The 27891-nt window shown below is 40.0% G+C and overlaps 2 protein-coding genes across 2 annotated transcripts; both read right to left on the reverse strand.

The window, feature by feature from the left end:
- Window positions 1-434: 434 nt before the first annotated feature.
- LOC102705528 (putative wall-associated receptor kinase-like 16) lies at window positions 435-4346 on the reverse strand. The gene is made up of 3 exons (XM_015835929.2): window positions 3458-4346; window positions 2302-2448; window positions 435-1678 (listed from the first exon to the last, which is right to left on the reverse strand). The coding sequence occupies exons 1-3, from the start codon at window positions 4104-4106 to the stop codon at window positions 435-437; spliced, it is 2040 nt and encodes a 679-aa protein (XP_015691415.1). The 5' UTR covers window positions 4107-4346.
- Window positions 4347-23251: 18905 nt separating this feature from the next.
- LOC102705813 (putative wall-associated receptor kinase-like 16) lies at window positions 23252-27024 on the reverse strand. Its single transcript, XM_015835930.1, has 3 exons — window positions 26187-27024; window positions 24952-25098; window positions 23252-24495 (listed from the first exon to the last, which is right to left on the reverse strand). Exons 1-3 carry the CDS (start codon window positions 26950-26952, stop codon window positions 23252-23254), a joined length of 2157 nt encoding a protein of 718 aa, XP_015691416.1. The 5' UTR covers window positions 26953-27024.
- Window positions 27025-27891: the final 867 nt, after the last annotated feature.

Here is a 27891-nt window from a genome sequence, read left to right on the forward strand (position 1 = left end):
TTCTCAATCTAAACACCACCAAATAATTGTGTGGTACGCAACAAAGAGTGTAGATATGAAATATGACAAGTGATGGGATGCTACAAAGTAAGAGGAAAGATGTGAAATCATATCGGAGTGATGTTTGAGCGACCGAACGAAACTATGGTATAAGAATGCGATTTTTTTTGATGATAACTCACCAAAGGGTTCAAACAAATGACATAAAAAAATATTGGACTTACATCAACACAAACTATTAACGATGTATCACAAGTCTGCTCAAAGCACCTTCTTAACAAGTAGACATGCTATGGATATGCATGCACTCAAAGTTGAATGAATCACTGTTTTTATGTAAAATTTGGTATCTTAGATTCTAGAAGGTACTAAATTTTACATATAAATCATGGTACCTCCTCAATGATAGGAGAAATGCTCTTTAATAGACATTATTACCGTGCAAAACTAGCGGATGACATAAATTCTTTCTCCAAGCTATAGCAATAGGACGATGGTAAATTAGCAATACCATTCATATCAACTCCCAAGGATTGATGCTGGTCCACATATGTTTCAGGTAGAGATACCTGCCTCTCTCCATTTTTTTCTGGGCTAGCACTGCCGGAACTCAAATCTTTATTTCTTATAGATTGTAATGATATCTCCACTTGCTTCATAGTTGGTCTTTCTTCGCCTCGGAGCCTCAAGCATGCCTGTGCAATTGAGGCAACGGTATTAATCTCATCCTCGATTGCTTCCTCAAGAACTTCAGGGGCAACTATTTGTATGGCGGACCTTTCTTTTATCTCGGAAAGAAAGAATATAGATAAGTTTCTCTTCATACCAGATCCATCGTCAAAAATAGGCAGCTTTCTTAGAAGGAGCTCTAAAAGAACTACACCAAAACTATATACATCACTCTTCTCATTAAGATGGCCAGTATGGTAGTACTCAGGATCCAAATACCCAAATGTGCCTTGTATATTTGTGAAAACATGAGTTTGGTCATTGGGGATCAATCTTGAAGCACCGAAATCTGAAACTTTAGCAGTGTAGTTTGCATCCAATAGTATATTAGAAGATTTTACGTCGCGGTGTAAAACCGATACTGATGCTGCAGAGTGGAGATAATACAAAGCTCCTGCAGCTTCTATTGCGATCCTCAAACAATCATCCCAGGACAATGAGAATTCCCTATTAGTTGTATCCACATGAATAATTTCGTGTAGCGAACCATTTGGGACAAAGTCATACACTAGTAGAGGCACTTCAGTCTCAAGACAACATCCAAAGAGTTTTACAATATTGCGATGATTTACCTGCGAGAGTATTACAACCTCATTGATGAACTGACTAATCTCTTCTTCTCTAATGATGTTAGGTTTTTTTATCGCCACCACACGCTGATCTGATAAGATGCCTTTGTAAACCATACCATGACCTCCACTACCGAGGACACGTGTTGGATCGAAGTTGTTTGTTGCCACTTTCAGCTCTTCCAGGGAAAATATTTTTGTGTTGTCTCTTGCTCTTTCATCGGAAGATATTAGCTGTTGTAGTAGAAGACCTTGGTTTTTCCGAAAATATTTTTTACGTTCCTGCTTTTGAATGTCTCTTCTCTGTTTACGGATAAGGAATACTACAGACAAGCTAAGTGTGAGAATTCCAAAGCCAACACCCAGTCCAATTGTAATACCTACAATAACAGACCAATATAAACTATAAGTTTTGTCTATTTTCTCAACAAGGTTATATCTAATGATAAACTAGAATAGAAAGGGATAAAAACCATTTTAACAATATTAGTTCATTCGTCTATTAAATATTAAACTGACGGAATACTTGAATAACCACTTGTGCCATTTTTCCTTTACTTTGCAGTATGCACATATAAAATAATAGTGTTCAGATTATGTTCCTGTGTGTGCGAGAATAGATAACAAATCATAGTTCTTTTATCTTCTTGAAAAATAGCTTCTGTGATTCATACTAACCATACAACAAAACATTTGTTAAGTAACATTATTTTGGTTACGACTAGCATATATATTGCATGTGCGTTACAAATCATATTTTAACTGCTACATATATTTGTTATTGATATGTGAGCCTATTGGTCTAATAGTGTTTTTATTCTCGTAAAACGTAGAGTTGGTGTGAGTGGATGATACATGAGATCCATAATTATTTTATTTTAAAAAACAAAATATAGCTAAATAAACAGGAAATTGATGGTGGTGATGGTGGCAGATTTATTTTTACCAACCACCACCACCAGAAAAATATTATAGGAGTATACAAAAGAAAATATATGTGTACCAACAGCCAGTGGAAAATCTTTCCGGCACGGTCCGACAGAAGCATTTCCTCGACTGCCCGCACGGCAGAAACAATCAAATCCGCCAAGTTTGTTGATGCATTTACCATAGCAAGGGTACTTCCTAGAATCTTCGCATTCATTAATATCTACAAATCAAATTTCAAATTTATGTCAAATATATTATATTTCTTCCCTGGAATATAAAAGTATACATCATGACGAACTGAAAGCTAGTCATCTTTTTTCCATTCATAATTAAGTTGGATGCATTTCATTTAGGATCGATTTAAAAAGAAAGGATGAATAACCAACCCACTAGACACTTGGCTCATGTCCAGGATTAGCAGTTATAACTAACACATGCCAGGTCATCCGGTCTCTGGAACTAAAGATATTCCACAAACCCACCCAGAAGATGGAATATGCTTACCAGTTATTGGGTAAAGAAATATACAGAGCCCTTAACCTTATATTTTTTTAATCATTCAACGAACTAGTGATTACGCTAAAGAGATTTGCTCCGGTCCAATAAAAAATACCTTAAGGTATACCAGTACCTTGAGGTACCAAATCATTTCTCACCATTGAATCTAGCTAAGTATAGTTTGCACTGTTAGATCCAACGATCAGAAACATTTGATATCACGAGGTATCGGTATCTCAAGGTATTTTTGTTATTTTTTTTTGGACTAAAGTAAATCTCTAAGCTGAAAGAAAGTGATCAGTGGACAAAGATAACTCATATTATCTAAGTTACCGCATATCATCCTAGTTGCCTACTTGTATTTTTTCTGTTTTTTTATTTGACACCATTGATTATATATATATATATATATGAAAATTAGATCCTACTATCAGTTGTAGCTACTCCCTGCACGTCCATGATGAAAAATATTTTCGTAATTGTTTCCGCTCCTATCCAACAGAAAACATAGACACTATCAAATCTCATGTGAATGATATATATATATATATGTTTATGTTTTCATTATTCATCTTATTTAAAAAAATATAATAATTAATTATTTTGTTATGATTTGATTTATTAATTACTAGAAAAATTTTAAGAATGATCTACAATTAGGGATGACCGTAGGTCAATCCATGGGTATTTTAGAGTTGACTTTAGTTCAATAAAATTAACTAAATTTATACCTTGGCAGCCGTCATGACCTTTCAAGTAAGGATTCCCCTGGAATCCATCCTTGCAGTTGCAGATGTACCCTGGTCCGCTGTCGGAGTCCAAACACACGCTGTTATTGCTTACGCACGCGTAGGAATCCACATCTCCCTGCGCTGCCTGGCAGGACACGTTTCCCATAACCCAGTCCAGCACGAACGGCGGCTGGGTGGAGAGCGTGTCCAGGTTAAACCGCGACGACGAGCCGTAAACCGCGGAGAAATCGAACCTCGACTCCTCCACGAGAGCTGCGTAGGAGCAGCGGCTCCAGTTGTTCATGCCCGACGTGTTGAAGCGGTCGTCGAACCATGTCTTGTAGTACTTGATCCCCTTGGGGATGGCCGTCTGGCAGCAGCCGATCCCCGAGCAGCCGCCGCCGCCGACGGCGACGGCGACAGGGTCGTCGCCGCAGCTGGCCGCGCAGCCGATCGTCAGGTTGCTGCCGATGTCGCTCTGCTGGCCGGCGCCGAGGTACGCCAGCACGCGGCACCCGAAGGCGGTGAACCTGTTCGCGGTGTCGGAGAACGTGAAGGGGCTCCCCGTCAGGTCCATCCACCCGTTGTCGGCGCAGTCCATGGCGCCCGTGGTCGCGTTGTAGCAATGGGAGGACATGGGCATCCTCATCCGGACCTGCCCTCTCGGCAGCGAGATGCTCACCACCTCCACGCTCCGGTTAAGCGGCTTCACGCTGCGGAGAAGCTTAGGTGCTGCTGCTGCGCCGCCGCCCCTGCCGGTGTCGACGTCGTCGTTGCTGGTGCAGGTCAGCTCAAAGCCAGGCTTAGCGCAGCCCCGGTGATCCTCGTCGGCGACGATGCCGAACGGGAAAGGAACGTCTACGTCGCCGCATTTTCTCTGGCAGGACGACGATGATGCCGCGGCGCCTGCAACGTCGTTAACGGCGGCGAGATGGGCAACGGTTGCTGCCGCGAGGCATAGAAAAGTAGTTGATCCGTGGTGGAGGAGGAATGGTTTCATGAGCGATGCCTGAGTAATCTTTGCGGTTTTCGTGGGAGAACTGAGAGGAACGCTAGCTGCTAGCTTGTCCTAACACTTAATTAGCTATAGCATAGATACTGCTGCGCACAGTCAGTCGTGCACTAGCTACTGGCACTAATAATCTTATAGTCAAAGTCTTAGAACTAGCGAGATATCATCGTAGGTTGACTTGGACTTGTTCTTGCTCCTAGTCTTCTTCACCTAATTCGTAATTAGAGCATCCGGAGTGGTTATCCGGGAGGTGTGAACAACCGCCAACAGCCCATGTAATTGACATCAAACCATTAAATTAATCTGCTAACTGCAGCGTTTACATGGCCTGAGCATCTCTCCGACAATAGCCTACAAATAGCTCCTAATAATTATGAATTGATATGGTCCTAAAAAATATTATATCCAAAAATCACCCTTGTTTGCCTATAATTGGTTTCCAAAAAATATTTGTGTAATGGGTCACATCATCCTAAACAGGTCTTACTTTAACTGTAATGGAGAGGGAGGCGTCAGTGGCCGGTGATCGATGGAGGAGGAGGGGACACCGGCGGTTGGCGGTGGATGGCGGGGAGGGACGGCGGTAGATGTGGAGAGGAAGGTGGCGACGGTGCATATGTGGATGGAATGAAAGACGTGCAATCTGGCGCTGACATCGAAAAAAATGGCGTCAGTGAAAATGGTCCGAATTGTGAGATTACAAACCCTAGTGGAAGACCAAAATTTGACTCAAAAGATACTAGTGCTTGGGGATGCTAAAAGGGTGGGAGTATTTTTGGGCATATTTTGGAGTGTATTTTTAGACTATAATATCAATATTTAATTCTTGGGACTCATATTGGTCTATTATGGGTGGACACACCTTGTGTCTAGCTCACTCTTGTTTGCCAAATCAACTTTTTTTTTACATTAATAGTTTGTAACGAATCTAGTTACATTCCTCGAGTGGTTGTGTTCTACGCTACTCTCAAATCTCACCTTTAGACCGACGTGGGAAAAAATAAACCAGCACATTGTTTGGTCTTCTGGATACCCGTTTGGTTTTTCTCGTAAACCAGAAAACCACATAAACCAATCTTAGGCCACTCTATTATCCACCGTCTATCATGTGCCTAGGGCCATAAGAGGTGTTATAGAATCGAGCGGCCCACCTTCTTGTCCAATGAGGAGACGTTGAATTCTGGATTATTTTTTTTAATATTGTTTATTTTTCTCAAAAATAGGCTTTTGTCGTAAAAAAATAGCAGGTCTAACCCCGTCCCTCAAACACCTAGCAAGTAGGCGTGAAACGCCCACCAGCAGGATGTGGTATTTTACGTGGCAAACGCGAGAGGAGTGAGGAGTGGAGGGGATTGTCGATGGACAAAGGGCGTGAATTTTGCCCATAGCCTGTTGCCACCTAGCTACTAGGCATTTTATCCCTGGCAAAGAGTTGCCTGCAAAATTTTTAAGACGAGCAAGTGGAATGGGCTTGGTCATTTTGCAAGTGGACCCATTATCTCCTTATAACTTGCAGTTTAAAGTCAAGCAAGGGCTGCTTGCAAAACAAATAGGGAGAATGTTGGAAGGCTTACTCTCCTAGTGGAGAGGAGAGCGAAATGACTTTTTCAATTTTATCTCTTTTTTTGATATTTTCTATTGACCTAGAAGCATATATAACCAAAGAAATTCTGAGCTCAAACCGACGAACTATGTAGCCCATAGAACTTTTTAAGTTATGAAGGAAATAGATTCCAATTTCCAATGCACTCGAAGGAAGCTATTCGAAATGTGAGGTATCAGGAGACATTTCACAGCTAGACAGTTTCTTGGTACAAACCTGCTTTTACTTGGTACCAAGATAGCTTGAGCCATTCATCAAGAGGGCAACTATATTTAGCTAGCTCAATCTGTTTGAATCTCAAGCAGAGGGAGAAGAAGCAGATTGTTTGCTTATATCAACTTGTATAACGAACATAATTTAAAAGAATAGCTATCTTTTCTTTGAAAGTTTCGTTGAGCTCCAATATTTCAATACATGTTAGGATAGGTCAAGGCAGTTTGGACAAATCTCTAGTGGTTTGTTGAAGGTCGTGGGATTTTCATCCATGTTGTGCTTGGTAATTGCATTTGAGAAAACTTGGACACAGAAGATCAAATTGTCATTTCCCTTTGCTGAGCTTGGCAGGATACAAGGTGTCTATTTGGTGCAGCTTTCACGCATGCTCAAAATTTGCATAGTCAGTGACCGGTTAGTGATTATTAATATCAGAAATTTATGATTATTGAGAAAGCACATGGATATACTAAATTTTTTTGCTATAAAATATTGGAAATAATACATCCCAATAGATGCTAGAATTATCCATAAAATAAGTAGCAGCCTAGCATGTACTCGCTCCATTTACTTCTTTATACATAATTTGTGTTCTATATGATAGATGTTAATGAGAAGCGGGAGTCCATTTGATGCTACTCTTTTTACTAAAGTTGTACTGGAACCATTTGGTGAATTGTTCGTCGGTGTCAAGCAACTACTATTCAATAAATGTTAGGTCCTTGTTTTAAGCAATTTATTATTCTTGAGAAAGTTACGAGGGGTATCATATTGTCTATTATAAAATTTGGTGTCTTTAGTTCTCGTGTATATCGAGACATAAAAATTTGAGTGTAACCTTTGTTGCTTAGATGCACTTTAAATTTGGCTCTATTTAAACCAGCCAAGTTCATCGCCAAGGTGTGCTACCTAGAAGGATGCCGTGACCTACGAGGGAAATTATTATGAAGACAATGTTAAATGATAGGAATGCAAGGCATCAGAGTATATTTTCCAGCTGAACAGTTCCTCTCGACGGGCGTGATGCTACTTGGGCTGCATGCGTCCTTGAACATCCCATAGTGTAGAAGTCTAATCCAATAAATCATATATAATCATACTACCACATGAAATATATATATTAGAACATTTTCTTCGATTATAGTAGGACTCTAAAATAACAATCGAGAATTTTGTACAAATAATTATACTGATACTCCCTCCGTTTCACGTTTCATAATGTAAGATGTTTGACTTTTTTGCTTGCAATTTTGACCATTTGTCTTCTTCAAAAATTATAAAAATATCATTAATTTTGCTTGTGACTTACTTTATTATCAAAAGAGTTTTAAGCACGACTTGTCATTTATATTTATACTAATTTTTTTAATAAGACGAATGGTCAAACGTTGCAACCAAAAAAAACTAAACATCCTAAAAAACTGAGATAGTAGTGAGTTACTGTAGCAATGTAACCCAGCTCTATATTGTTTTACATACACGGAGCTTCTCTAAGTTCAGGTGGTAATTTGGTCATTGCACACGCTGGGTTCAGTGCAGAGTTGGGGAATAGCATTAGCCGGTTGTGTCTTTTTCAAGTGTACATATCTATAGTGGTACCCATCACACCATGGGGTATCAGATCGAGTGTCAGGTTTCCACATGTATGCTGTTGTTGCTTGTTATTCGTGCAAAATACTGGTGATAATACTGGTAGTATAGAGTATCGTAATCAAGCTCAGTTCCCAAAGTTATCACTATAACTATTTTGTGTCATTCAAATATTTATAAGCTCGGCCATAACACACCATTTGCTACAGGTTTAGCCGTTTAGGTCTCCTGTTGATTGGTCCAGATTTTACTAGATTGGCTGGAGATCGTGGTATGGTATCGAACGCTTGATTCTCAACTTCAATACATTTTTTTTTTCTTGTGGCAACCAACTCCCTTTATTAATCAGCTTTGGAGCGATGTATTGCCCTTTTTGTTTATTGAAAACATTTTACTTTCCAACTACCTGCATTATGTGAAATGTGCACTCTGCTAAAAAACTTCCTTTCAAGCATGTTAATGAGAAAGCGGGAGTCCATTTGATGCTGCTCTTTTTACTAAAGTCGAAATTAGGACCATTTGGTTAATTGTTTGTTGTTGTGGAGCAACTCCTTTCAATAAATATTACTACCTCCGTTTCATATTGTAAGTCTTTCTTTTCATTTATCGATGAATGTATATAATTTATATATGCGTCTAGATTAATTAGTATCCATATGAATCAATGTAATGCTACAAAGATTTACATTGCGAAACGGAGTAAGTAGGTTCCTATTTAGAGCAATTTTATCTTCATGGAGAAAGTCATGGGGTACCATATTTTCTATCGTAAGATTTGGTAACTTTAGTTATTTTGTATATCGAGATATAAAAATTGAACGTAAAATCGATGCCTAGTTGTACCTTTCTTGACGTCAAAAATGTGATCCGACGTGTCACATACGAAGGCCTGGGAGTCATTTCTCAGAATGCTTCAGTGAAAGACCTAAATTCTCAAATTGCGTGGGTATGCCAGTTTATTCGATCCTGCAGCTGACAGGATGAAGAATAAAACAAGCTGATCGGCTATTGAGCCGATAGGTAACAAAATATCTAGCCAATCGGATGTTGATGAAGCAGCATTTAGCCGATAGGCGACACAATCGGCTGTTGAAAGCACGGACGGCTGGAACTTTCATAGAAATAAACTTGAATAATTAAATAAACAATTAGTGCTTTGCTGCGATCAGCTAAAACCCTTAAGTCCATGCAATCTAAAATAATTACTAATCTAAATAATGCAGTAAGATAATCAGCTACTCTGTTGATGTAAGTATAATAAGCATGTAGATCGGCATACATCATCAGCTATAAACGACTGACAAACGACCAAGATCTACAAAATATCTAGCCCAGATTGCTAATAATAATCATAGAAGATCAGACCAAACTGAGACAGTTTAAGATTATACCTAGCAATGTCAAGATAGATACTAAATAAATCTAGATTGCTATCAAGCCGATGAGCCGATGACTGATAACTTATCGGCTGGTACTTCGATAAAACAATGAGCAAAATATATTGATCTGATATAAACCATCTGATAAACGCAATCTACTAGATTGCACCGAACCGAGACAGTGTTAGATTGAATACGTCAAATAGCAAATATCAAACCAACATAGGTCGCCCAAAGTGATCGACCAGATCAACTCAAGACACGATAGGGATCTAAGCTAAAATTTATACGATAACTAGCAATCGCACAACCAAATTAGAAGATTGGACTGAACCGAGACAACTCTAATCTAGCCAATACGATTACCTTGGCCGTCGGAACGTAGGACTTACCCCTCCGCCGGAGATCAAGACGATGCAGCCATGCGTCAGGTGCCAAGTTCCATCAGTGTTGAAACCTTAATGAAGAGGGTGGCGATGTGCCAAGAGTAATTGTTCTAATTATGATGTAGATGATTTACAATGACTCCGAGCAGACATATTTATACCCTCGGGTTGATGCTAGTCCATGTCGGACACAACACATGACTGCTAATAGATAAAAAGAAATAACAAACATATCATATTTGGAATCTACCTCTAATCCCTATTAGATACGACACAGTTTCTAACGGATAAAAGGAAAGAAACAAGTCCCGATCGGACTCTAACTCTCTTAGAGATAAAACAAAAATCATAACTCTTAATAGATAAATTTACACCGTTGTGCCTTAGTCTTCACGATTCCCTGTTGAATTTGAACTCTTTCAGATAAAATTTCTATTGGTGATTGCACATTTCCTTATCCGAATCCAATAAGAAAAATTACCATATTTTGGTGTTAACAACTTTAAAATTGCCTCTATTTAAGCTAGGCAAGTTCATCGCCTAGGCGTGCTACCTAGGAGGATGAAATGAGCTAGTTGGTAAATTGCTATATTTCGCAGCAGAAAAGTTCTCCCCATAGGAAGACGATAGGAATGCATCGCATCACGATATGTTTCATAGGGTAACAGTTTCTCTCCACAGATGTGCTTCTACTTGGACCACATGCCGTAGTTGAACATCCCATAGCCTAAAGTACACTGGCTTGATCCAATTGGACAGATGACAACTTCATTTGGTTTAGTGTTTTCAGGCATAAGAGAAGCCAAGCAATTGCTTAAGATCAGAGAAACCAACCGAGTGAACAAAAGATAGTCCATTGTGATTGTTACTATGTTTCAGTATATTGATTCGTTTTGATAGGTTATAGGAGCTTTGGGGATTTGGTGAGCTTTTATTAGCTACTTGAAGACTCTGGTACCCTTTCACCATGTTGTAATTCTACCAAGGATGCCTTATCACCATCCGTGTCGAAGAGTTAGATCCTGTTTTGACGTGCATCTTTGTCTTTATGCTCCTGCGTATAGTGACTTAGGGTGTAGAAGATCAAGAAGTGGCTTATTTATACCAAGCATTTTTCTTATGGCTAGATCCAACCTCCTAGTCCCTACAGAAAGGAAAAATAATTTCACGCTCTTCATTTCAGGACGGGAGAATTAGGGAAGTCCTATTGATTGCTGTTTTCTCCAGATCACCGGGAAAAGGATTAAAAAAGGCTCGAATGGTACGATCCCTCCGTCACATTAGAATGAATACACTTATAAGCTAAAAATTAATTTTTAACCTTAAATTTGAAGTAGATTTTGGAATTTCTTTGTCGTAGTTTAATTTTTAATCTTTGCTTTTATAATGCTAAAAAACACTTGTATAAAAATTTTATTCACAAATTATTTTTCTTTGCAAATACATCATTTTGTTTTTTTGCATGAAAAAGCCAAATAATGAATCCCATGGATTGTGGTGGCACGTTATGGGTTGATTATAGTCGTAAATTAAATATTTGAAAAAAATGAAATTAACCAATAGCTAAAAACAAGTGTTTTAAGCGGTGGAGAAGGAGAAACTTTTAAGTGATATAGTTTTGCAACCCTGGCACAAATGATCCATTTTAATAATTGGGTTAACAAGCTTAAGAGAATTGGGCCTTCGGCTAGAATTATTAAAATGACCGTGATTGGTTGACTTGAAAATGTAAAAAAATAAAATAGACGGGGGATGATTGTGATTAGCTGAGACAAGGACAGTTGGAAAAGTAGTTTTATTTTCCAAAAAAATATATTCCCGAATTACCAATATTTTGAGATGGCAAGGGTGTGAGAATAGTAGCTATTCTCTTGTTGGACTTACTGTAGATGCAAGCCTCTCACTCCGAACATGACGACTAATAAATATAAGTGGAAGACCATGTTAGCAAATACAAAATAATATATCGGTAAAATAGTCGCGTATATATTCTTGTGGTTCTAAAAGCAAATGATTAAAAGAAAATATGATAATAAAATCCAAGAATCTACTTTAAATAATTTAAATTAAAATTTTGACATAAGATATTTGCTCACCCACACTCACGGTGCCTATGATTTAAATGGGATCAACAAGGTGCTTACAGGATGGGTCACTGCCCTACCATCTATGTTTGCAATACTATTTTGCTGAAATCCGCCAGGTGGTTTTTTCGCTAAATCGCACTAATCTAATTATGGTGCAATTATAATATAATTGTAATATAAGTAGCATTTTAAATATTCTAATTAATATGACTAGCACCAAACTATGCACATTTTTTAATTTACATCGGACTTACATGTATAGTTATATACTAGTTACATTTGTAATTACATATTAATTGGTTATAGCGTAAATACACAATAATTAGAGATTCCCTTTTGTACTGAAGATCTGCTCCAATAATGACCGCGTGGTGATATATGATTCATCGGCAAATCAGCCTGGATCACTGAGCAACGGCTGTCAAGTATAGCACACCCTTACTTGAGGCAGCCAGACTCGTCGCCAGAAAAGGCTGAAACATGCACGACAAAAGCAACGAGAGAAATTGGTTTGAATTACCCACGCAAACAGCAGTTGCTGATCAGAATGGTGGGCGTCAGGATAGCCAGAAAGGTCCTTGTCTTAGGCCCGTTTTCTTGTGCACGCCCTGCCTCATTGAACATCTGGTTGCGCATATTAGAAAATCATTCAACCAGTGTGAAAGAACATTTACCTCATTCCTTTTTTGAAATATCTCCAGGTGAAGACGGCAGTCATACTGATTTGTTCCTGTTTAGATACAGCAGTGAGTATACTATTTGGTACTAATAATTTGCCCATGCTAACGCTACGGTTCTAAATTATATATTTAATAATATATTATTAAATATTTAGTAATATATTATTAAACTACAATCATTCTAATAAAGCTTTAAATCAATATATGTCACATATTGAATATAATTGAGGCAAAGTGCAATAATATAACATTACCTGTAAATATTAAACTCAATATCATTAATAAATATTCTTAAACTCATGTTCCAATTTTTTACATATCATACAGGTTTAGACACCTAGTCTGACACCTAGAAAGTAATCTGACAATTGTCCAGGATTAGACACCTAGAACAAACATAGAATTCAGTAGTTATTTGAAAGCAATTCCGTTGTATCATATGAAGAAAATAAAACAGCATGAATACAAGGTTTGAGTCCCTGCATAGAAACAACTTAATTTGTCACAACAGTCACATTATAATTCATAAAATGGATAATTGAGTTATACACACAACTGCCAGACACATCCTAATTCAGAGTGGCATGTAATGCATTCCCTTTAAACTTTATTTAGCACCGGTGTACTTATTTAAACATTCAAAGTTCATCTACTTCTTTGGCTTCCTAACCATTGTGCACAGACCATGCTTGCCTAGGATAATGACCTACATTTTTGCACAATGCAAAGTCGTGGTTCCTTTTTCCAATTCATCTTTTTCCATCGAGTTATTGCTTATAGTGGCAAGCAAGATTAAACAGTAAAGCAAGATCTTGCATGGTTCATAGTGACACATACAGAATCAAATCCGTGGGAAATGGAAATACATTGCCTATAGGCTACAAAACATTCACATAGATTAAATAGCGGCCAATACCGCTAAATGAAAAGTTTAGAGTCCATGACTGGACAATTGGAGAAGACACAGTTTTAGAAAATGGTTAAAACATATACCAGTAACGCCAATACACACCACCAGTTAAAAGCATACATAGTTATTTGTCAGTTTGGTTATTTTCTCTTTCATATTATTTGTCAGTTTGGTTGTTTTCATATTATTCCAAAAAAGAAGATAGAATTGCCTATAATATATATGCATTCATTATCTCCAAAATGCTCTGAAACACATAGAATCCTACAGAAAAAATGGACAAGAACTAAACCTCTGCGGCTCTGTAGCCATATATCCCAACAACAGTAGTGTAGAGAGACATCCAGAGAGTGGTCAGTGGCACAAAATGAGCAACGCAAGGGGCAGCCAACCTGCAGTAGTGACGGAGGACATGCTCAACAATCTCATGCGCGTGAAGGTTTTACCCCTTCAGCGGCCGAGGCGACGACGAACACTTGATAATATGAGACTAATGATCACTATAATTCTTTTCATTACATGATAATATGAGATTATATTTAGACAAGCAAAACAACATGCAACTTGCAAATATAAAAGTAAGCATCGAAAATTGAAATCTACCTCAATAAAATAAAGATTGAACAATAGAGCTAAAGGCCAGTAGCATAGATATATGAATAATTTTCCACTGTCCACTACGGAAAAAAAGCAACATATTAGTATTCAAAACTAAGATAGATATATTAACATAAAGAAATAGGTTGGGTTTGTAAAGTCGTACCAAAACAAAGACTCCATTATTGCAACAAATCATCCCACTCTTGATGGATTGTGCTCATCTAAATGAACCTCTTTGTGACAACTTAACATGCATCAATCAATAATCACAATTTACAAATTTACCATTTTACCTCTTTGTGATGCTGCATTTCCCCTCTCTTTCTTATGCATCTTGTATTGTTCTACTCCCAATTGTCAAATCTTGCAATTAGTAAATCACAAATTTACAAATCAGGAAATGAGAATCCCAAATTCACTACACGGTATATGCAATCACAAAGCTATTATTCAGTAAATGAAATCACAAACTTGTTGTTCAGTGAATGAAATAACAATACTCAGTCACAAGCCTCAAATCTGCCCTCTGCGTTGTGCCTGCTCGGCACTGGGCTGCTCCTACTATGGCGCCCCTGACGGCCATGCCACGACGCCCCTGCCCTGCCATGCGGGAGTGCGGCTGTGCGAGCTACATCTGCCTGCTAGCGGCGCCCGGAGGATCAGCGCCGCTTGATGCTGCGTGCGGCGCGGCCCGCCCTCGGCATCTCAGTGATGGCGAGTAGGCGGCTAGTCCCGACGGGCAACAAGTCCTGCTGCCCCTCTGCGCTCTGGCATCCAACAGACTAAACCTCTGCTTTATCCTGTTTGACTTAAGTAGGCGATGGAGGGGGCGCAGGCGGTGGAGACGCGGCGGCACGGTGGAGGCGGGGCGGAGGCAGTGCAGGCGGCGTGGAGGGCGGCAGCGACGACGATGGAGGGAGGTGGTGGGTCGTGAACGGGGGGCGGAGGCGGAGGCGGAGGCGGCACGCTGCTAGGGTGAGGGGCGGAGGCGGGCGGCGCTGGGGCGGAGGCGAGGGGAGGGCGCGTTGCTAGAATGCTAGGGTGAGGGATGACGCGGACAATCTGAACCCTTGATTTCAAAACAGACTCTTATGAACCATTGGATCCGATAGGTGAGGATGTAGAAGTGAGGACTCATATTGGTGTACTATAGGGTAGATGCGTTGTGCCTGCTCGGCACTGGGCTGCTCCTACTGCGGTGCCCCTGACGGCCAGGCCGCGGCGCCCCTGCCCTGTCATGCGGGAGTGCGGCTGTGCGAGCTACATCTGCCTGCTAGCGGCGCCCGGAGGATCATCGCCGCTTGATGCTGCGTACGGCGCGGCCCGCCCTCGGCATCTCAGCGATGGTGAGTAGGCGGCTAGTCCCGACAGACGACAAGTCCTGCTGCCCCTCTGTGCTCTAGCATCCAGCAGACTAAACCTCTGCTTGTTATCCTGTCTGACTTAAGCAATAACGGAGTGGGCGCAGGCGGTGGAGACGCGGCGGCGCGGTGGAGGTGGGGCGGAGGCGGCGCAGGCGGCGTGGAGGGCGGCGGCAACGACGATGGAGGGAGGCGGCGGGTCGCGAACGGGGGGCGGAGGCGGAGGCGGCACGCTGCTAGGGTGAGGGGCAGAGGCGGGCGGCGCTGGGGCGGAGGCGAGGGGAGGGTGTGTTACTAGAATGCTAGGGTGAGGGATGACGTGGATGATCTGAACCCTTGATTTCGAAGCAGACTCTTATGAACCATTGGATCTGACAGGTGAGGATGTAGAAGTGAGGACTCATGTTGGTGTACTATAGGGCAGATGACAGGTGAGGATGTAGAAGTGAGGACTCATGTTGGTGTACTATAGGGTAGATTGCCATAGGTCGAGAGGGAATTTGGGAAAGTCGGTTACTAATTCCTCATTGAAAGCTATGATATTTTATCCTTGGTACTCCCGTAATAAGAGCTGCAAATGAATGTGTGTGGCAATTATATTTTGAAAATCATGAAATAACTTTTCTTTAGGAAAATAGATTGTTTTTAGGAAGAATCTTATAGGTTGTCTTTTCAAAAGCCCCAATGTAGCAGAAATATTGGAACATGAGTTCACCAAAAAGCTTTTGTCAAGTAAAATCTCTTTGGACTAGGGCCTCGTTCGGCTCTACTCTAACTTACCGTAGATTTTCCCCTTTTTTCATGCGTACGTTTCCCGAACAGCCAAACGGTCTATGTTTTGAGATAATTTTCTATAGAAAAGTTGTTTTAAAAATCATACTAATCTATTTTATAATTTTTTGAAAATTAAAAATTAATTAATCATGTATTAATCTATTAGCACGTTTTCTGCACGGGATAACTAACCCCAAATTTTTCCATGCTGAACGTGGCCTAGGGGCAAGAACTTTTAGAGCCCAGCCACATGGGAGCTAGAAAACATATAAGCGCAAACGACATATTTGCAAATAAAAATTTATGAATAAATTTTTTATGTACGTATTCTTAGCGATTTAAATACTAGAGCAAAGTAAACTTCGGTGAAAAACCCAAAGTCAACTCGTTAAAAATTTAAATTTAACATACAAACATAAACATAAGTGAAAAAATAGAGGTGATATATAACCACTCAAACATGGTCCGGTCCGATTTTATGGGGGTGTTTAGATGGGGTTAAATTTTTTAGCCCTATGTCACATCAGATGTTTAGACACTAATTCAAAGTATTAAACATAGACTAATAAAAAAACTAATTTCATAAATGAGTGGTAATCCGCGAGATAATTTTTTTAAGCTGAATTAATTCATAATTATAGCATGTTTACTGTAGTATCACATAGGCTAATCATGGATTAATTAGGCTTAATAGATTCGTCTCACGAATAAGTCTAAGATTATAGATGTGTTTGATTAATAGTCTATGTTTACTATTTATAATAAGTGTCTAAACATTTGATGGGACAAAGGACTAAAACACCACCATATGTCACGTGAACTGGTACAACATAATAGATTTTCCCTACTGCTTCATCGTTGTGTACCTCTTGCGTACATTTGTACTATCTATCGGCCGATTAAGCCAGAAGGTTCATAAAATAAGTGAAGTGACACCTTCCATCTCACCCCTTGATTCGAGGCTTTCCCCAAGACCAGGGCACCCTGCCGAGCTACACGGTCAACAGGTTTCAGGCACCTAATTAAATCAAGGTTGTTGCCTCTGTAAATACTTCTGCCTGATCGAGAGGAAAATTAGAACCGAAGAAGACCAACATATAAGTGTTTTCTAGGTTGTTTAGTACATACCAATAAAATCAAAATGTTTTTTTTCACTTCAATGATCAATTTTTTGAATGTTAACTTTATTACATTTTTCTTTTAAGTATCTAATTAACTCTGGAACCGTTAGAATTAGTAAAATCATGGAAATTAGTACATAAGAGTTTATCTTACCGCATATTATTTTAATTCTAGAAATACTTACATTTTAAAACGATACGAATATCTTAAAGCAAATGCTCCATCTGTTTAGACCAAATACTAGACGGGACTTACATTTCAGTGGTCATATATGATGCGCCAGATGCACACTTAGTTTGTTCAGAAAAATCCTCTCAATTAGACCAGTTGGTGCAGGTCTCATTTTTTTGGGCAGTCGCAGAGAGCAACTGTTGTCAACAAGTAGAGCAGCACCTAGCCTACTTGAGTCGCTCTGCCAGACGGCAGCAGAACATAAGGCTGGAAAGGAGTCGGCAACAAGGCAACGACACAAATTGCTTCAGTTGCCTTGGCTATACAAGAATGCAAGGCATCAGGATACTGGTCGCACATGGCAAGCTGAAGGATTGCCTCAAGTGATAGATGCAAAAGAGTTCAAAGATGTAGAAAATATAGAAATAGTGTCATCTGCATGAGGAATTAGAATCCAGAAAGCAATGAGAGAAAAATGCTAGTTTGCTCTGTTTATAAGAGATAACAGATATTATAGGCTGACCGTTAAATTTCTGACTTGTGTGAGCGAGGAAAAGAGCAGTGTCATCAGCACATTGTAGCACGTATTATGGTATATGATGTTGAATTGGCTTAGTGCCGTAGAAATCACTCCACTGGTGTTTGTCTACAATCGTTTGCAGTGGTTTCATATAACCTTAAAACTTACACCTTATAATTCCATATGGCCTAGAGCGTGCTTATAAACATCTATGCTCTAACCATTTTACCACAGTTCAACGGTTTTAAACGAGGCATGAATGAAAATATAGCTTTACTCACATCCTTCCTTTTGTACCGCAAGATACTAGTACCTTAAGGTACTCAAATCCTCACTCGTACGATCCACCTCATGATCAAGTTGATACTAAAATCCTAACTGTTGGTGATAATAGATCCAACGGTCACGATTGCATGGTACCAGAGGTACCACCTTGATCGTGAGCGGATAGCACAAGTAGGGATATTAGTACCTCGAGATACTGGTACCTCGCGGTACAAAAGAAAGGACGGGAGTAAAACTCATGAAAATATCATGAGCTACTATGTTTGTGAGCATGGTCACCATGAATATATCGGATGGTGAGAGACTTAATAAATTCAATGGAGCTAATTAAATTTACTATAAATATGTACAATTAATGACCGTTTAGTGATTTGTTGGTTGGCATGGAGCAATTGTTGTCGAACAGAGGAGGCCCCCTACTTGAGAAAGCCATGAGCATTTAGCCATTTAGCCGTGCCACAACTGCATTCGGTTCAGTATTTTGAAGCATCAAAAGAGGAAGAGGCAGATTACATCAATTAATTGCTTCAGGTCGACTTCCATATAATACGGGAACACACCGACACCGAGCGAGCTGATGGTAGCAGAGATCGGAATGGAAGTCATCAGGATATCGACCGCAGCTATGTGTGTTCTTCAATCTAGACCTAGTTTTACCTACATGGCAGCTTGTCTTGCTGAACGTTTCACCGTGCAGACAGATAGATACCAAACGCATTAGGACGATGGATGTTTTGAAGCACCGGGACAGCACGAGGAAGAGTTGGCTTGTGGAAGGCTTGCATAGCGAGCCTACTGCTACAAGGCAGGTAGCCTGGGATAGTGTTTTCGGATTGTCGTTCGTTTGGATGGGTCTAAAGGCGAGCATACGCGCATCTGTTAATAAACAAATTTACATGATCAAAAGTTTAGGTATATATAAATGTTTTATTTTTATACATAAAAATTTAAAAAAAACAAATATATAACATATAAAGTATATATAGTAAAATATATCTATATGTAAAATATTCTATTAGAAAGAGGTATATATAGAAATTAAATATATATATATATATTTTATATGTATAAATTATGTATATAGAAAGTTCACATGTATAATTTTACATGCGGGCTGATGGTCCCACGAACATTCATCCATTAGCATTTTTGCCCCAGGATTGGATATTTGGACTTTCATCCGTTAGCATTTTGGCGTGAAGGAAACATATTTGTACCGATCAAGTATCTATTGAGCATCCATGGTTTGTTTGCTGCAAAATTAGCATTGACCGCAAAATTTTGTCGTCAAATTTTTTGTACGTATGATACATTTGGTAGATGCAGATAACGAAAAGGTCGATGCCAGAATGTGAAAGGAAGTGCGAGTTTCCGAAACAAATCAAATGGATGTGTGCTCTATTTACACCAAATACGTCATCAACTTGTGCATCCACACGATATCAAGTTATAAATATGTACTTCTTGTAACACATAGCACATCGCCTGCATTTTCTTACAATCTTGATTCATGAAATATCACACTTACACTTCAGTCCTCGCTCTGCATATAATAATTATCCCAGAGGTACTATGTTGGCATCCTATAAAAGGATTAACTCCGAGATCATATGCTTGGAGTGAACTAGGTATACCCTTCATGACGTACACCCGTACAACGTTGGTTGAGGGTCTAATACCACCTATAACACCCCAGCCTCCAAATTTGTGTGTTCTTGACGAAAATTTTGCACCAATTTCATGCAAATATTACGCTGTTAAACGAAGGCCTGGAAGATCTAGTTAACTCTGGTGTAGGTCCTATCAAATCTCATTCAAAGTGTGCCAATTAGTTTGAGCCTACAACTAACAAAATGATAGCAATATTTGCATGAAATTGGTAAAGAAGACGGTGATCGATAATCGATCGATATTGATCGTACCTTGTTAATTCGATAAAGAAAATCATCGATGGTAAGCGATTTAAAGAAATTATATTGTCATCGGCTATATTCCACTTAGGCTTAATTATCCACAAATTAATATTTATTAAACACAATCTTAATACATTAGACCGAACCAAGATAATATAAGATTGAAACTAGATCTATCGGACAGCTACGCAGAATTTATAAATTAGTCGATACAACGTGAAGGGGATAACTCAACTAGTAGAACTCTAACATAAGTTGCAGATAACCTATCAGCTAAGTAAATTTGAACGCAGTAGCGATAGTCTAATAGATAAGACCTAACCGAGACAGTATAGGATTAAAGATAATAAAAGAAACCTATTAAGTTGATAAATCTACACAAGCGTGATGGATATACATGATTGTTCACCCCTAATCTATTGATTCGGCATGCTGAATACACGCGAATGCTTGTAAGTTTCAGCGTCGCTCTAGTGTAGGACCTAAATTCTTATAAGGGCCGGTGCGGGCGTGCCAGTCAGTCTATATGCTGCAACTGACAAGAGAAAGAGTAAAAAAGTTGATCGGCTATTGAGCCGGTGGATAACCGAGAATCCACGTGAGAGGATGTCAATGTATCAGTAATGTATCAGTGTTTAGCTGATAGGTTGAACAATCGACCGTTGGAAGATAGGATTGAACAGAAGTGTGATACTAATATACTTGAATAATTAAATAAACAATTAATAAATCCTTTGCTAGAATCGGTTGAAACCAACTTGCATATAATCCTTATAAGTCAATGCAACACTTAAACAACAACTAACTTAAATAAAAATCGGTTGGTGTACAAGTAATACAATAATACAATCGACTAGTCTATTGATGTAAATACAATGAGTATGTAGACTAACAAGAATCGTTGGCTATAACCACCTGACAATCGGCCCAGATCTATAAAATATCTACACTAACTTATTGGGAATAATCTTAAAAGTTCAAGATGACGCCTAGTAATGTTAGGCTTGATACTAAACGTAACAAGGTGGCTATCAAGCTATCGGAGCGTGAGCTCCTCAAACGGGAGTCTATGGGACCCCTTTAGATAGTTCGACACAGGAGTGCGAGGACAGGGTCGGAAAGCATTGTCTGAGTGCAGGAACTAGCGGAAGAGAGGTTTTCGGGGGGTTGTGACCCTCGAATAGATGCAAAGAGATTATATAGGTTCGGGCCACCGGGAGGCGTAATACCCTACTCTTGTTGCTTGCAAACTATGAGAGTAAATGCGCTGCAAGCTTCTGTGGGAATGTTCTCTTTGTCCTCTTCGCTATTGGCCAGGGCATCCTTTTATATTGCAAGGGGACACTACAAATAGGTGGTCATTCTGCTAGGGACTACTACGATGGCTTGCCGTTAGTCAACCTAGCCCCACACCACTCCTGTCCGGTCCCGTCTGTCAGTCGATAGGTAGAAGGGACGGTGCTCGTTGGAACCCAGCGGTCTGAACGGGGGCCTCTTCGCCTCTCCCACGGTTGTCTGTCGCATATAATACGATGGCGACGCGAGGGAGACAGGCCACCCTGCGACAGAGACATCATAGAACTATCAAGGGGCCTTGTCTCCCACCCCTTTTTCCCAAGAGAGGCATAGATGAGAAGCATGCGCATGCACTGCATTTAATGCGATGTAGGTGCGTGCCCATCATGAGGGTGGCGAGGCACGCCAGGCGCCCTTCCATTGTAATAAATGCGGTAGTTGGGCGTTGGGGCCTCGTCTGACGTAGAGTGGGCCCCGTGGCAGGTGATCCAAGGGCCGAGGGGGCAGGAAGCGGCCCGACCCCTCCGTCGTTCGTCCACTGAGCTAGCTTTCGGGCTCCACCTCCCGAGGGCGCTTGGCTTTGTCGGGGCCCAACCTCCCCTTTCCCGGGGGTTTTTAGTTGGTGGGCCCACAATCGTCTTGCGCCACCCAAGCTTAGTGGGTACCCCCCGTCCCACTTCTCTGACACAAGTCGATGAACCGATGACTGATAACTTATCAGCTGGAACTCTGATGAAACAGTGTGCAAACCATTTGATTAGCATAATCTAATAGATCGTACGAAACTGACAATATATTAGATTGAAGATAACAAACAGTAAATATCAAGTCAACTTAAATCTCCCAAACTGATTGACCAGGTCATCCCATTATACAAGAGTAACTTAGAACTAAACCAATACAATCACCATCTATATAGTACAGACTTTAATCGAAATATTGGACCTAACTAAAAAAGTCCTAATCTAACCGATACGATCACTAGATAAGTATCTAGAATGACCAAAGATGCAAAAGTACATTAAGCTAAAATTGATATTATATGTAGCAACCGTATAACTAGATTAGAAGATCGGACCAAACTGATCCAGTTCTGATCTAGCCGATATGTTGTATTTTTCCAGCTATAGACCCGCTAGCACAAAGATAGCATGTTAAAACAACAATGTGTCTTTGTTAAACCCTGCTGGGACAAACCTCAGATCCCTTGGAACGCCTCAATTGATTTATATCATATGGTAGTGCTTATGGGGCTGACATTCATGAAAAAGGGATTTTTCGATATGCACTGCTGGCATTTTGGCATACATGGAAGCAGCAAAATTTCTTTTTTTTTCCTTCAACAGGCTCCAGCAAGGGTTGATAGATGGTTTGCCTACTTAGAAAATGAGGTTTCCTATATGTCTATAGGATGAACCGCCTTCTCAAAGAAGTGATTTTACATTGTTTGCAAACTTTGTACTTTTAGTGCCTTCTTTGCAACAACGATAAACCTATGAATGTTGTGTCAACAACATATATATAAGAGCTAATATGCAAATCATGTGATATATAATATGGAATGTAGGTAGAAAATCTTTTGAAAAGTAGAAAAACAAAAAAAAGAGAGTAGAGTATTTGAAATATGACCTATAAAAAATACAGCGGCCAAATCGAACTTCGGCATTGGCATACAATTTGGTGTTTGAACTCTGGCAAAAAAGCCAAAACATGTAGGATAGAAAACACATGACAGACATAATTAATTTAAATGGTTAACGATATCGATCTCACATACGTGTACAAAGCATTATTTTCTTCATGACAAACACATAGATTCAAGGAATACGTGTAAACCCAACCATATACAACCAGGACATCTAGTAATAATTCAATAGTGGAACAAACATAATTTACCGTGCAAAGCTAGCAGATAGCATAAATTCTTCCTCTAAACTATGGCAATTTGAATACGGTAAATTAGCTACACCGCCATTGATGTCAACTCCCAAGAATTGCTGCTCTACATATCTTCCAGGTAGGGGTGGATGCATCTCATAATTGCTTTCTGGACTCGCGATGTCTGGACTCAAACTTTTATTTCTTATGGACTGTAATGACATGTCTACTTGCTTCATAGTTGGCCGTTCTTCACCTTGGAGCCTCAAGCATGCTTGGGCAATTGAGGCAACAATGTTAATCTCATCTTCACTTGCTTCCTCAAGAACTTCAGGAGCTACTATCTTTGTAACTGGCTTTCCTTTTATCTCAGAAAGGAAGTAAATAGACAAATTTTTCTTTGTGCCATCCTCGCAGTCAAAAATAGGTTGCTTTCTAAGGAGCATCTCTAAAAGAACTACACCAAAACTATAAACATCACTCTTCTCATTTAGATTCCCAGTATGGTAGTATTCGGGATCTAAATACCCATATGTTCCTTGTATATTGGTGAAGACATGGGTTTGATCGTTAGGAATGAGTCTTGATGCACCAAAATCTGCAACTTTAGCTGTGTAATTTGCATCCAAGAGTATATTGGAAGATTTCACATCAGGGTGTAAAACTGATACTGATGCTGCAGAGTGCAGGTAATACAAAGCTCCTGCAGCTTCGGTAGCAATCCTCAGACAATCATCCCAGGACAAGGAGAATTCTTTGTTACTTGTATCAGCGTGAATAATGTGATTTAGTGAACCATTTGGGACAAAGTCATATACTAGTAGAGGAACTTCTGTTTCCAAACAACATCCAAAGAGTTTTACGATATTGCAATGATTAATCTGCGATAGTATTGCTACCTCGTTGATGAATTGACTAATCTCTTCTTCCCTAATGATATTAGGTTTCTTTATAGCCACCACACGTTGATCAGATAATATGCCTTTGTAAACAATACCATGCCCTCCGCTACCAAGAACACGTGCCGGGTCGAAGTTGTTTGTCGCTTCTTTCAGCTCCTCTATGGAGAAAATTTTTGTGCTATCTCTAGCTCTTTCATCGGATGATATTAGTTGTTGTAGTAAAAGCCCTTGGTTTTTCCGGAAGTATTTTTTTCGTAATTGTTTCTGAATATCGCTTCTTTGTTTACGGATAAGGAATGTCACTGATAAGCCAAGAAGGAGAATTCCAAAGCCAGCGGCCAGACCAATTGCAATACCTAGACACATGGGCTCATATAAGATTTTTTTTCTATGTTCCAAATAAACACATAATGATAGCTTAAATACCACAGGATAATTTAAATGCAAGGATTGTTTCTAAGATCAGTTCATTCATTGTTTGAATGTTAAACTGCTGGACTACATGAATAACGTCTGCCACTATCTATTTTTCTTTCTGTTAGCTATACCTATGAAATAACAAGGCTTGGATTATGTCCAGTCTATAAAAAATAAACAGGCTAAAATATTGAATAAATTTGGTTAATTTTCAATTAAAAATAATGTCTATCCACGCAAATAAATTCCAAGGGCAAAAGAAAATATTTTGAGCTGAAACGTAAATTTCCATTTGAAAATATTGTAGAAATCAGTATAAACATTAAACGAAGTGCTATAGTAAGATTTCTCAAACAAAACAAATGATGTACGTACTAAGACGAGAATATGTGTACCAGTAGGTAATGGAATATCTTTCCGACAAGTCCCAATGTAAGGATTTCCTCGGGTACCCGCAGGGCATAAACAATCAAATCCACCAACTTTGTTGATACATTTCCCATAGCAAGGGTACTTGCTTGTATCCTCACATTCATTAATATCTACAATCAAATAAGAAATATCTATCACAATATGTAATGTTACTAGCGAAGAAAATAAAAATAACATGATGATGTACTAAAAGGTATTACATGCAGTTGAACAGCATTGTTAATTTGGCAGCACTTCCGTGTTAGTAGTAGGATATGGGGTCAGTCGACTGACCCACAAAACAACACAGTGGTTATAACTAACAAATTAATCATTTTTACCTGCAACTAAAGATATTTAATAAGACCACCGAAATGGTGGAGTGACCTAACCAGTTAGAATTATTTGTTTTCTTTGCCCAACTAGGTAGATGAATTATAGAGATTATAGAGCACATATAACCCGATATATCAAAGCGCATTAAACTAATAATTAATTGTTACCATAGCTAACATGTTATCGCTTTATTAAATTTAATTACAATCGCTAAATTTTAATTGCCAGGTTGTAGCACCGAGGAGATACTATCGAAACTCTACTTTTGATGTAAGCAAATGGTTACCATGCTTAACCTATGGACTAGCTCTTCCTTACATGAAAGGTTATATTTTGATTCAATCGTAATTAAATGGCTAAATTAATTAACACCCTTCTCTGGTCGATATATCAACTATCTGAAAGTCTAAGTAGTGGCTATAGATGAAGACGTGTATGGATGAGTCTATCCACAGTCCTTAAGTAGGAATAAACAGATAGATAGGTAGGTAGATCTCTCTACTACAGTAGATCAAAATATCTGTCAAAAAAAAAGTAGATCAAAATAGGATATGGCTGCCTAGATAACATCTCAATAAACTATAGACAAGTTAGGTAGATAGATACATGTACTTTACTGCTAAAGCTATCATGTACCGAGACTTTCGTAGCAAAATAGTAGTAACGAATCTAGACACATATATAAAATATATGTATGGATCTATTAATGAATATAATCAAAGCTAAAATATTATTACAATAAGTACAAGGGACTACATGATAATATCTTTTTCTTAAAAAAATAATTTATTTGATACCGTTAACTTTTTTATACATATTTAACTTATCATACGCACGAACGATTTTTTGGCCGAGAAAGCCCTTAATCAGATATTAAACTCACCTTGGCAGCCATGAGAATCATTGATGTAGGGATTTCCCTGGAAGCCGCTTCTGCAGTTGCAGATGTAGCCCGGTCCATTGCGCGAGTCCAGACACACGCTGTCGCCACTAACACACGCGTACGAATCTCCATTCCTCTGAGCTTCCTCGCACGTCATGTTCCCGATGGCCCAGTCGACGACGAACGGCGGCTGGCTACCAAGATTGCTGTTGACCCTCGACAGGGCATGGTAAACCTCGGAGAAGCTGAAGCTGGACGCCTCCACGAGCGCCGCGTAGGTGCAGCGAGACCAGTTGTAGATGCCCGTCGTGTTGTAGCGGCCGTCGAACCAGACCTTGTAGTACTGGATCCCCCTGGGGATGTTCGTCTGGCAGCAGCCGATCCCGGAGCAGCCGGCGCTGTTGATGGCGACGAGGTCGTCGCCCACGCCGCAGGTGGCGGCGCAGCCGATGGTGAGGTCGCTTCCGATGTCGTTCTGCTCGCCTGGGCCGAGGTAGGCGAGCATGCGGCACCCGAAGACGATGAACTTGTTGGCGGCGTCGGAGAAGGTGAACGGGGTGCCCTTCAGGTTCAGATCCACCCTGTCGACGCAGTCGATCTCGTGCCTGGTCGTGTTGTAGCAGTCGTAGGACATGTCCATCTTCATCCGGACCTGGCCCAGCGGCAGCGAGATGCTGAGCACCTCCACGCCCCGCAGCAGCAGCGTGGGGCGCGCATCGGCGCCGCTCCCGGCGGTGTCGTTGCAGCTCAGCTCGAAGCCTGCCATGCTGCAGCCGGGCTGGCCGCCGATGCCGAACGGGAAAGGGATGTCGATGTCGCCGCATCTTCTCTGGCATGACACCGCCGCGTCGACGGCGCCGGCGAGACATGCCGCCGCCAATGCTGCGGCGAGACACGCTAGAGCAGCAGCTGTTGCGCGGGACAGCAAAGATGGTGGCATTGGCTGTGCCTGAATCATCTCTCTGGTTAAGTTATTTTGGAGACAACGTGGTACGCTAGCTGCAATCGATCTACTAGCAGCTACACGTACCCTCTACTGCATATATGCTGCATGCACGCCATGCTATACATACATACATACATACATACATACATACATACATACATACATACATATATATATATATATATACACACACACAACAAATAAATGAGATGATTTTTATAAATTGTTCCTTTGACTTAGACTTGTTCATCCTCTCAAAGTCTTCTTCACCTAACAGAGTACAGACAATGTGATCGAACGAACAAATTGTACTAACTTCGGCATTTACTTTGTCCCGTGTGAAAAAATACCTTGGTGCCCGCCGCTGAGCAAGATTTTTATTCGATTTAATGCCAAACCAAGGTTGTTACTGGCTTCAACTAATAACGAGTTTTTTGTTTGGCTTAATTAGTTTGATTCCTCGAGTGATTATCTACCAACAAACAGAGGCTCTTTCTCCTATGCCTGGTTATGTACCAACTAAGTTATTTCCAGCTCCAAATGAAAAAAATATCCATCGCCGCCAATAGCAACGGACCTAAAACCATCTGTGTTGTGGATTGCAATCCATATGTTAACTAGTTGGTTGAGCGTGTTCTTCTTCTTCTCATCTTCTCGATATATCTCTTTTTCATTTTTCTTCGAGTGAGGATTTTTTTTTCTTCTCGCTCATAGTTTTGGTTTATTAGATGAAAAGTCAAGGACAAAGAGTAGCTCTTC

The sequence above is a fragment of the Oryza brachyantha genome, chromosome 4, assembly GCF_000231095.2.
Source record: "Oryza brachyantha chromosome 4, ObraRS2, whole genome shotgun sequence".
NCBI lineage: Eukaryota > Viridiplantae > Streptophyta > Magnoliopsida > Poales > Poaceae > Oryza > Oryza brachyantha.

Coding starts and splice junctions, on each gene's coding strand:
- LOC102705528 (XM_015835929.2), bottom strand. CDS start 4,106: ATGAGGATGCCCATGTCCTCCCATTGCTACAACGCGACCACGGGCGCC. Junction 2,449..3,457: donor AGGTCATGACGGCTGCCAAG/GTATAAATTTAG, acceptor TTTGATTTGTAG/ATATTAATGAATGCGAAGAT. Junction 1,679..2,301: donor AGATTTTCCACTGGCTGTTG/GTACACATATAT, acceptor CTGTTATTGTAG/GTATTACAATTGGACTGGGT.
- LOC102705813 (XM_015835930.1), bottom strand. CDS start 26,952: ATGGCAGGCTTCGAGCTGAGCTGCAACGACACCGCCGGGAGCGGCGCC. Junction 25,099..26,186: donor TGATTCTCATGGCTGCCAAG/GTGAGTTTAATA, acceptor ATTTGATTGTAG/ATATTAATGAATGTGAGGAT. Junction 24,496..24,951: donor AGATATTCCATTACCTACTG/GTACACATATTC, acceptor CCATGTGTCTAG/GTATTGCAATTGGTCTGGCC.